An 11,546-nucleotide genomic window follows, 5' to 3' on the forward strand; every position below is an offset into this window, starting at 1 on the left:
CAAACTCCGTCTATCACAATAAGACGATATATCTATGACGATTGTTCTTAACAAAAACAAGGTTTAAAATTGTGACTTTCACGTTCTACGCTTTGCTGATTTTGCAAGTTTTCTTGTTAGCATGAGACTTTCTGAAATGTAGACTATCGTACCGTGTAGAAAATTGTAATTTTGGTAACCTGGTGGTATCACGTTATGGGAACAGCCTTTGAGAGCTGTTTAAAAATCAATGTCAACATGATATTTATGTTCTTCCTGGGTAGATGCAAAAATATCTTCACTCAGATAAGATTAAAAATGAAATTGATCCTTCTGTTGTCGATGATGCTTCTGATTTCGGCGCAAGGAAGACAGCGCAATTCGAAATTGCGTAAGTATTTTGTTTAGTGACTCTCTTACCTTTATACAAGTCATTATTATTTCTTATTTAATTTAATGGAGTGAACGTATTCGGTTGAAACATTACAGAAAACTGATTATGGATTACGATTGGAATGTTGGGCTTGTTTAAAGACATAACTTTTAAATGTAAAAGAATAAATAATTATTAATTATTGGTTAAAAAGTTTTTGTTTTAATGTGGAGCTGCTTCTTTTTTCATGAATTTTTTTATCAACACATTTGAAATACATTTAAAAAAATTACCATCAAGTTAGCTGAGGACAACTTCACTGCTTAGAAGGCGTCTTTCACAAACCTGAAAGTTTAAAGTGAAGGGCAAGTCCAAAAACAGCCTTGAATGAAAGAGTAGTTGTCAGTAAATATAGTGGTGAAAGGATGTTTAATAAAATATAGTATCACATTTTTGGCCTACGTTATGACGGAGGCAAGAGGCGGTCAAGATGATGTCTAAATGTGAAAACAAAATGAATAAACATAAACATAAACAAACAATTTCACAATTCATTTTTACGGCTGAGCTAGAAATTTTATAAATACTACAAAAGTCTACGATTTTTATCTAATTAGCCATCTAGGGATGCTTTACCCCTTCATTTTAAGTTAGGAATGTAGGTTACTGCGTACGCTTATTCTATACTAACTTGCTATAACAAAACATAGCGTTGAGAAAAATAGCCGATGCACATAGAAAACTCTCAGATCTCTTCATAAAGATTTTATCTTTATTAAGGTGAATGCCATTATCAATCACCGCGCTGCCCATCATCAGAGTTTAACTGTAGATGCGAAGATGAACGGTCAGGGGATTCCCCGGAATGCATACCACAATCTTGGGTCTGTGACGGACAAAGAGATTGCACTGACAGTTCAGACGAAATTGATTGTATGTGTGAGCCTAACCAGTATCAATGTTACGATGGAGCCGTTGTGAAGATTTATCAATGCGTAGACGAAGGCAATGTGTGCGACCGCAGGTTTGACTGCGCCAATTTGAGAGATGAATGGGGTGGACAATGCGGGGAAGGATTCCAATGCAACAATGGTCTATATATACCATTAGCATGGAGGTGCAATAAATACAACCTATGCTGGGATTATAGTGACGAGGAAGATTGTGATGTTAGGTCAACAGGCCAATGTGATTGTTACAAGAAAGAAAACGACACTTGTAAGGACGGAGCGAGATGGTACTCTTATAATTGTAAGTTACATCAAATTATTTCAAATGGTTGACAAACAAAAATTATCATCTTTAATTGTTATGATTTTGTAGTAGAAGAGCTTACTTGACGTCACAGTTAACATGCAATGTTTTGTACAGCGTTCATTTACGACTTTAGTTCTGTGGTTAACAATTCCGTATAGTGACTATAGTCAATTTACAAAGGAGCAAGATTTCGTGTCAAAAATTGCTATCAAACTGACTTCTTTTGATAAAAATACTTTATGTAGTGAAGTGCGACGGGTACGCTCACTGCCCGGATGGAAGCGACGAATGGAATTGCCTTCATGGTTGTTCCCGTTTCATTTCTCCAATTATCCAACCAATTCGCTGCGCTTGTTACAAACCTGACGAGTACTCTTGTACAGGAAGTGGGCCTGTATGTTTTACTGCTAGTGGTAGGTGAAGCTAATTAATACTTTTTATAGTTTTAAAAGTTTATAAATGTTTGAATTAGGAATGAAAATTTTCGCGATGAAACTTTTCGAATAAACTTATTTCAATAATAATGTAGTAACTTGTACAGCAAATCTGGCTATATCTAATGACGTATGATTTCAGCAAAATGTTTGAACGTTTAAGATTGGTTTTTAATATTTAACGATTATGTGATGTTTATTATTACTTTTTATGTGTAATCGTAATAGTTTTATGACGTCATACAACAGTATTGTGGACTAAGAAAATCATTCGATATATGAATACCTTTTTATAAATTGCGCTTTTATAAAAATTATCAAACCTGGAAACGATTTATAGAAAAAAATGATCAAGTATTTAAGCGTTAAATGGAACTTTTAAGTAAAAGCAACTCACGGACGCAGACTCAGCATTATTTGTGGCTACCTCAATGCATTTGACTCCAACTTTACTTACCACTGCCCATAAAGGTAACTTAATGACTGACCACCTTATATAACTGAACAAACTTATACTAAAATTTGAATTACAAAAAAATACATGAACAAATTACTGGGGAACAAAATTTTTGTGACATTGATACTAACAACTGTCTTTATACAATGTAAGTGAACTGAATTTAAACCTGGCTTTGTTTTTATTTCTTAAAACTACAGTTTATTTTCAATTTTAAGATTTTATTTTTACCAAATTTTGTATTTAGATTTAACTCCTTTTGATTTATCCAAATTTTTTTTGGCCGTAATCTTTAAAAGCCGCTGAAAAAAGCTGTCTTTTAACAATAGGTCTACATGTTATCATAGAAGAAAAGATTAGATAAAAAATAAATATAAACAACAAAAAAACTGACAAAGTTAGTCGCACTTTCCCCAATTTTCTAATCTGAAAACTTTTGCTGAAGAAAGTCAGCAATAAAATTGCCCGTCCTGCCCGTCCTGCCCGTCCTGCCCGTCCTGCCCGTCCTGCCCGTCCTGCCCGTCCTGCCCGTCCTGCCCGTCCTGCCCGTCCTGCCCGTCCTGCCCGTCCTGCCCGTCCTGCCCGTCCTGCCCGTCCTGCCCGTCCTGCCCGTCCTGCCCGTCCTGCCCGTCCTGCCCGTCCTGCCCGTCCTGCCCGTCCTGCCCGTCCTGCCCGTCCTGCATAGGTGTAATTCAATTTGAAATGTCAATTAGAAAAATGCGCATGATTATATTTTTGGGTCTATATGGCAAAAAGTTGTGTTTGTGTGGCTTCTTTTTCTTATAAATTTCTTCTGTGTAATGTCATTCGATGCTGCAGCAATAATTGGCAATCATATGTTTCTCCAATCTTTCTTGTGAGTGATCTTTCATGATCTTTTATGATCTACGTTATCAAATTATTAGTTGAATCAATGAAATCTTCATGCAGAGAGATGCGACAGATACGCTCACTGCCCGGACGGAAATGACGAATGGAATTGTTCCAGCTGTCTCCCGGAGAAACCATTTCGCTGCGCTTGTAACAAAATTGACGATTACTCTTGTACAGGAAATGGACATTTATGTTATGCTGATCGTGGTATGTGAAGCTGATTAATACTTTCTATAGTTTTAAATGTTTGTAAATGTTTTAATAATGAGTGAATATTGTCGTGATCAAACCTTTCGAGAAAAAAACTTATTTTTATATTAACATAGTAATTTTGCAGCAATTCTGGCTATGTAACGTATGATTCCAACAAAGTGCCGGAAAGATGTGGATGGGTTAACGATAAAATATTTAGCAATAATATAATGTTTATTGTTAATTTGCATGTTTCATCATATACAGTTTTATATCGTGATACAGCGTTATTACGCTGATTGACAATAAACGATCATAGATAAAACCAACCTGCAGTTAAGTTTACCAATTTAAGGGAAACAGAAAATTCTGTTTCAATGCTGTGCTAGGCTGTTTCCCATTTAGTGTAACCATCGAATCAGTAAATATCTTAAGTGTTATAAATCAACTGTGAGCGTTAGGCTATTACTAACTATCGGTAGGCTCATAACTTGACGTCTCTTGGTTTACTTTAAAGTTTTATTTTGCAGAGAGATGTAATGCGATAAAAGATTGCCTAGACGCATCAGATGAAATAAACTGTTTTTGTCCTGAAGACAAATTCACCTGCTCCTGCTTCATTAAGGACTTCCCTACTTGCAGCATGACGACAGGATGTATTCCTATGAAATATGTCAATGATGGGAAGCTTGACTGTGATAGTGGGAGCGACGAACTCTATATCAAATCAATGGATACAGTGTTATGTAGTACATGCAACATCGATATTATTAGGGTAACAAATCAGAGTGTGTGTGTTTCACCTTGGTGCGACAATTCTACTTGTAACAATGTACCATCAACGCAATGTAGTCAATTTGAATGCAACGCAACTGATGTAATTTGCAACTCTTTCTGTTCTGATTATAACACATCTGCTGGCTGCGACAACGTATTCCAATGTTCTGATCAATCAGTTATTTTGAACCAAAACTTCTGCAATAGCAAGAAGGACTGTGAGGACGGAAGTGACGAAATAACTTCTCAGCCTGGATTTAAGTGTTCGGCCACTTTATCAACCATTCAGTGTGTCCTTCCTCAATGGAATATTTACGACTCCATACCACAATGCCATGATAAGTCTGACCTGTGTTTTGGCAGTGATGGCTTCTTTAATTGCTTCAGGTGTCTGGACAATCGCCTGATCATCTCGGCTAAGCAAGTCTGTGACGGTGTCATTGATTGTTTCGACCTCTCAGACGAATGTCTTTGCGAAAACCCATCTTTGACAGAATGTCTAAGTATCTTCTCTAAATCATCGCAATGCAATAACTCTTTATCCAGGAACTTTAAAGCAGATATTCAAGCTTCTGGTGCTTTTTGTTCAGGCCGGGACTGCGAAAATCTACTACAAGTTGACAAGAGTTTAATAACGTGCAAAAACAAATGGGGTAACACTAGTGCTACCACGTGCGATGGAAGACCGGAATGTACTGACTTTGCTGATGAATGCGAATCGTGTCTCAATCCTCCAGCATTTTGTAATGACACTTGCCACGCTTACTTCCAGATGGGAGATCGATACTGTGACGGATACATCGATGAGGCATGGCGGTACTTGCAAGACACAAATTGCTCCAAAGGATTCGATGAAAACAATTGTCCGAAGCGATTTCAATGTAAAGCAGGTCAAAGGATTAGCATCGACATCTTAGAACAATGTGACGGCAGAGTGGACTGCGATGACGGAATTGACGAGAAAAACTGTCCCAATAGACATTATTGTGCAACAAAGCTTGGAGATCTTATATCAATTCCAAAAACATCAGTTCTTAATGGTAAACAAGAATGTGTTGATGGATCAGACGAATATTCCCAGTTATTCTCTTCTGCTTTAAACTTAATTGATGACGTCGGTCTGAAAATATGGCTCTGGCTTGTAACTATACTGACAATTTTCGGAAACGGTTACGTTGCGGCGATGTCCATTAAAACATATCGACACAAGAGATCCCCAGATGTATCTGTTTGCAACCATATTCTCATTATTAACCTTGCTGTCTCTGACTGCTTAATGGGTGTATATTTGATGATAATTTTGGTAAAGGACATTCAGTATTCAGGCAGATACTCCAAAATCGATTATGAGTGGAGATCGAGCTCTGTTTGTTCATTGGCGGGAAGTCTGTGCGTGATTTCCAGTCAAACTTCTTGCTTTCTCATGGCTATTCTTACCGGCAATCGCTTGTTTGCTGTCTACTGTCCATTCAAAGCTCGTCATGCTTCTACAACGCCTTGGATGGTTGCTGCAATCTGTTGTTGGATTATTTCCTTTATCATTGCTCTTGCTTCCAACACCACACGTTACTTTAAATCGAAAATTATTTTTCTTAACGAGTTTTCTTTGTCTGACACAGTCACTCACGATTACGTAACTGACTTTGCTTGTCGTTTGGCTGTTCTTACAAATACGTCACAGAATGTCGATAAACGTTCTTGGCAAAGCGTTAAAAGCTTTTTGAATAATCAGTTTCCCCAATACGCTCCCGGAGGTGAGTTTGGCTACTACGGTACTACAAGTGTATGCATGCCACGATTATACGTCAACCGTAGTGATAGTTTCTGGATTTTTTCTATCGTTATGATCACTTTTAACTTCTTTTCTTTTGTTTTTGTACTCTCTGGATTCGCTTTAAGTGCTTGGAAAATGAGAAACCGTCCGATACAAAGTGATAATGCCCAAAAGCAAAATGTCAAAATGAATCAACGAATCACTCGCATTATTATTTCTGATTTTCTTTGTTGGGTTCCCATCTGCATAATGGCTTACATAAGCGTGAGTGGAGTGAAGCTTCCAGACGGAGTTGAGATATTCACTGCAGGAGTGCTCCTCCCCATCAACAGTGCGTTCAACCCAGTGCTGTACTCGCCTTACATTGAAGCTAAATTTAAAATCCTGTGGAAAAAAATATGTTCAAGCCACGACCAAACTCCCAGCAGGGATGCAATCGAGCTAAACGTTATTTCCTAAATATTTACCCTCGGAATACATCTATTTCTCCTTTACAGAATTTTTTTGGTTGATAATATAACTGTATAAAATGTTTTGCCTCATGTCTTGCGTTCTGAACAAAATATTTTGGTGTAATTTGATTTATTGTGTTTTAACTTTTGATGTTGTTTGAATGACTTTTTCATTTTTATGTTTCGTCGTGCGTTTAAAAAGCCTTAACCAGTTCATTAAAAATGTTGTTGTGGTCAGTTCAATTACCTGATTGGCTATTTTAAAACTTTTCAAAATTATTGACTCCAAGCCGTAAAAGTAAAGCGACCAACAATAGCTAAAATTAATACAGAAATTTTAGTATTAAATTAATATAGAAATTTAATACAGATATGTATTAACCACCACCCACTTCTTGCAAGACGATGACACATTCACAAATTCAAACTTGCAAAGACGAGGTACAGTTGTTACTACATGCATATCAGGAAGCATTTGAATTGAGTCAGATATTCTAGAAAAATGTGAACGTGGACGTTGTCTGTAAGGCGTCCAGGAAAAACGTAAAAATAGAAACAATGTGAAGAGCCCAACGAACTAAATTGCAGTCTATTTACGTAGTTTATGCATTTACTACAGGATGTCTATGTAGATATTGATGTTACATTTATAGCGTTCGGGACGACTGACGTTTTTGTGTTTGTGTTCCTGTATTAAATGAGGCCGTTATACTTAGCTTTATTAAACGTAAAATGATTCATCTGAAATAATAGAGTAAGGATAAGTAAAGCAACACAACCTCACAGCTTAAAAGTTCTTCGTTTGTCACAATGCAATCCGTGAAGTAGTCGTTGTCTACAACGAAGAGAAACACGCTTGCCCGAAGTAGGAACAAAACACAAGAAATAATTAAGATAAAACGAGGCGAGTTAACAAAAGAATTATCATTACATTTCCTTATGCCATATATGACACCGGTGTTTTTCAAGGTGTTTTCGTGGACCAAAACGGTCTTTTAAATTTCGCTAACATTTCTCAAAATTTCTACATCTGCAACTACAGCAGAAAATTTGCATTTAGTATTTAAAAGTCGTCGTTCTTTAAAATATCTTAGCGGTAGCCCAAGTTAAACCTTAAAATCTATATATTATATATGTCATTATCCACAGTATATTATATATGTTATTATCCATATTATATTATATATTCCTTATATTTATCCATATTGCACCACTTCATAAGTCTTCTTTTTTGACAAAGATGTTTCTTGTTCAAGACTTGCGTTTACGAAGATTAGACGATAAACGATTAGATGATAAACCTGTAATTTCAAACATGAAATCAATGATCAAAGTTCAATTGCACATCCTTTGGCGCTTAAACAGTCTATTGTTACTCTCAGCAATACGATTATCAACTATATCGCCAATTAACGATTCTTTGCAGTAATACCCCAAGTAATAACGCTACCACTGCCAATACTTTTGCATGAATGATGTAGAAGACTCCGTTGCTTGGTCTTGGAAGTATACAGTAGAAAATTGAATTGGAAGTTGTGGTATAACTACAGTTTATGCTTCTTCATTTCTTAATCATGCTCACAGACCAAGTTCCGTTTTGGTTTCGTGCCATCTCGGCCGCCTATTGCCTTAGCTGTTGTATCGACCTCGGTTTCGTTGATTTTCTTACCTCATTGTTTGGTGTCTGCCATCAAGGAGCTGCAAGATGCCAGCTTGTTATGATAACACACTGCTGCATTATAACGTTTGGAAGTAAACGACTTCTGCTTTCATTGTTTCGGAGGTGTGAATACATTTCAAACAGAGTCTAAATTATTTATCAATTTAGATTAAATTTACCGTGAAAGACGAGTCTCCTGGTTCCTTTAACCTTCAAAACTATTATCATTCGATCTGTTCCATATTGAAGTATAGAAAATCAAAAACGTTTTGGTTTGTTTATAACGGATTCATGTCATTCATCAAGAGGTGTGATAGGGTTGGTTTTCCGGTGGATGTTTTTTGTGAAGGTTGTTGTACAATATATTACTTAGTCTACAAAAACAAAGAATGTACTGAAAGTAACATTTTATGCTCTTCAACCTTTCGACTTTCTTGATGATAATTTGCATAAGACTTTGTAAAGATGTTTGATGTTTGATTGGAAAAAGCTCAACAGGTTGTAAACCAACTCATCAATCTATTGTCTAGAGATGCCTTCTGGAGTAAAGTAATTGACTCGGATGTAATTTTTGTGGTACTCGAAAGTACTCGAGTCCTAATTCTCTAGAGATTTGTACTACTGACCACAACTGACTCTATTGACTATTATCTTGACTCAACTCTCAGTATTGACTCTACTACAATTAACTATTGTTTACTTGCATTTGATAACTTTTAAAATATTTGAATCGATACTTGTTTATGACATTTTATATTTGATTTGTTACTTTAGACAAGACGTAGCTAGAATAATTAGAGCTTCATTAAGGAGGTAGACATCCAAATTAGGCATTTAATAAGTTTAGTGGATAAAAATTAAAGCTTATATTTTTGTTAAATGTTTATGAATTTGATAAAAATAACAAGAGATAAATATTTAAGGCATGAATAGGGAAAATATTCTACGAAAATCATTTCCTAAATGTATTACGATAGGCTACATCGGCCACGTTCTTTCAATTTCCAATTCCAATTCCAAATAAATCTAAATCATACTTAAATCACAAAACGCCGATATTGATAACACTCGTCTGATTAGAAAATGACAAGTGCATCTTTGGCACTTAATCTAATACAAAAAAATTCATTAAACATTTACAGTACTGTCTGGAAACAAGTTCTTTAGTATACCGTATGGCGTATACTATGTTTCTATAAACGTATGCATATAAGGAGAGAAAAAGAAAAATAAAGAGAGAGAATGGTTGGTGATGGTATTATTTGTCATTCGAGAATATAAATGACAAATGCTTGCGTTATGTGAGCTACAGGTTCCTGTTCGTTCTGTCTTCGAAATAAATCAGGCCAGGAATATCGTCACAGTCAGGAAATCACAATGCAGAATTTTCAACAGCGCAGTTTCATTTGTTTGATCTTCTTAAAACAATAACAGTTATTGGTCAGTATCGTTACTTTGGAATTAATGTAACTTTTGAGCAGCAAAAAAATAAAAATTGAGTTGTCGTGGTGAGGAATTTAATAACATTTGATTGTGAACGCGGCAGTTTTCGATTCGAGTTGAACTTTTTAAATGAGAAAGATGCCAAGACAATTTGAACATCTCTTAACAACACACGCTTTCAATTAAAACTTGCGCTACGAGTGAAAAACATCGACACGGAAAATTTTACTTGTGGTAAACGTTTTTTCGTTATTCGCATCAAACAATTGTTATAACTTATAAATATTCCTTGTTGAGCTTCGGCATAATTGAAACTTTGCCAATTGCAATACATATTTAATCATATTGGTTCCTTTAACAAGCGCTATGGCCGGGAAGTTCCCTGGACTTTATAGGCTTGCAAAGGAGTATAAATCATAGTGAAATGATGAAATAGAAGTGCTGTGTGCTCAGTAGACTAAAATATTTGCTACTCGATTTTAGTAATCATCCACACACAGTCGTCAGACACGCTTGTTTTAAAAACAGAGCTTGCAGTAATGCCAAGCGTAACGGCGTTTAACGTATCGGCTTTCATGCTATAAAACCTCTAATTGCTTCCTTTGGTGTGATCTTAATCTTATTGTGTTGTTGCTGTAATTGATCCGGCTTTTCCCATTCCCTATAAATATGTCCTATAACTGATTGCTGCTGTGGTTTCTTGTTTGCTCTTGCCATAGCTTGTGTTACGTTCCCGGTTTGCTCATTGCATTGTTTGTTGTCTCCCGAAAATTGTATGACCTCATCCTGCCATGGTAACAGAATATCGTTTCATTGCGCTTTGATGTGCAAATTCTTCCGTTTGACTGCTCAAGGAGTATGGCCAGCTTTGAGTTTCCTGTTCACTGCTCAGTTGTCCGCCGTTTGGCATTTGGGAAAAATGTCTGTTTTTGTGTGAACATGTTTGATGAAAATGAAACAGCCTCAGACTAAATGATTGGCCTAGGTGTTAAAATTGTTTTGAACAACTGCTCTATGACGTAGAAGATATAGGCTTCACTTATCGTGTCCAGAGTAATAAATTAAGGGCATATACAATTTACAATGTGTTATGTAATGTTGTGCACGATTTTCGTGATATACTGTGAGTATAAGCGTTCACCTGTGTCAACCCTTCCAGTTTAATATCGACTATTAACGGTCTAGTGTACAAGGTACTGTCTCGTGATGTTATTCTAGTTTTTAGAGGAATTGGTATATATCACGATTTCAGTGAAATCAACAATTAAATTATATGAACAAACGTTGTCGATTTGGATGCAAGTATGAAAATATCAGCATTCTGGCTACGGAAGATTTCACGAGACATTAAACTTACTGAATATAACCAGAACAACTCAAGGCAAAACCGTAATGCAAGTGTCAACTAAGGAAATTCAACATCAACCGAAACAACAATTTGTTACAACAATTCGTTACAGCCCTAATGGGTCAAACATACCCTGATATATAGGTCTACCTGGATATTTTAAATAACCACCATTACAAACAATGCAATGATGCAAATTTGTATGGTGTTGGCCCATTGCTGGTACGATTTAACAATTGTGTCTAACTATTGATAGCACGCATTTCAGTAAAAGTTAGCTCAAACACCTTTTCGAACCGAGGGGTATGCATTTAAACATTTTCCCAACACGCATAGGAAACATTTCAAAAAGTTATTAATTAACGCAACTTTGTCGCATCTAACTTAAATTAACTTGTATGACAATTGGATTGGGTTTAGAGTTGTTTCAAAGTTCCTGTTGATGGTAAACTTACCAAACGCTTTGGCAGGTGTTCAAACCTTCAATGTGGCAACTTATAATACATTCCTTTCTTTAATAAATGTGC

The 11,546-nt window shown here is 36.1% G+C and overlaps 1 protein-coding gene across 1 annotated transcript; it reads left to right on the forward strand.

The window, feature by feature from the left end:
* The first annotated feature begins 268 nt into the window (after positions 1 to 268).
* On the forward strand, positions 269 to 6,689 carry LOC143453243 (uncharacterized). The gene is made up of 5 exons (XM_076954465.1): positions 269 to 370; positions 1,133 to 1,603; positions 1,855 to 2,022; positions 3,431 to 3,580; positions 4,096 to 6,689. Exons 1-5 carry the CDS (start codon positions 298 to 300, stop codon positions 6,573 to 6,575), a joined length of 3,342 nt encoding a protein of 1,113 aa, XP_076810580.1. The 5' UTR covers positions 269 to 297; the 3' UTR covers positions 6,576 to 6,689.
* The last annotated feature ends 4,857 nt before the right edge of the window (positions 6,690 to 11,546 follow it).

This window comes from Clavelina lepadiformis, chromosome 4 (assembly GCF_947623445.1).
Source record: "Clavelina lepadiformis chromosome 4, kaClaLepa1.1, whole genome shotgun sequence".
In the NCBI taxonomy this organism is placed as follows: Eukaryota; Metazoa; Chordata; class Ascidiacea; order Aplousobranchia; family Clavelinidae; genus Clavelina; species Clavelina lepadiformis.

Bases quoted from the DNA above. Each gene is read 5' to 3' on its own strand.
- LOC143453243 (XM_076954465.1), top strand. From the start codon at position 298: ATGAAATTGATCCTTCTGTTGTCGATGATGCTTCTGATTTCGGCGCAA. The intron at 1,604-1,854 runs GTAAGTTACATC...TACTTTATGTAG, and splicing joins GAGATGGTACTCTTATAATT to TGAAGTGCGACGGGTACGCT. The intron at 2,023-3,430 runs GTAGGTGAAGCT...ATCTTCATGCAG, and splicing joins TGTATGTTTTACTGCTAGTG to AGAGATGCGACAGATACGCT.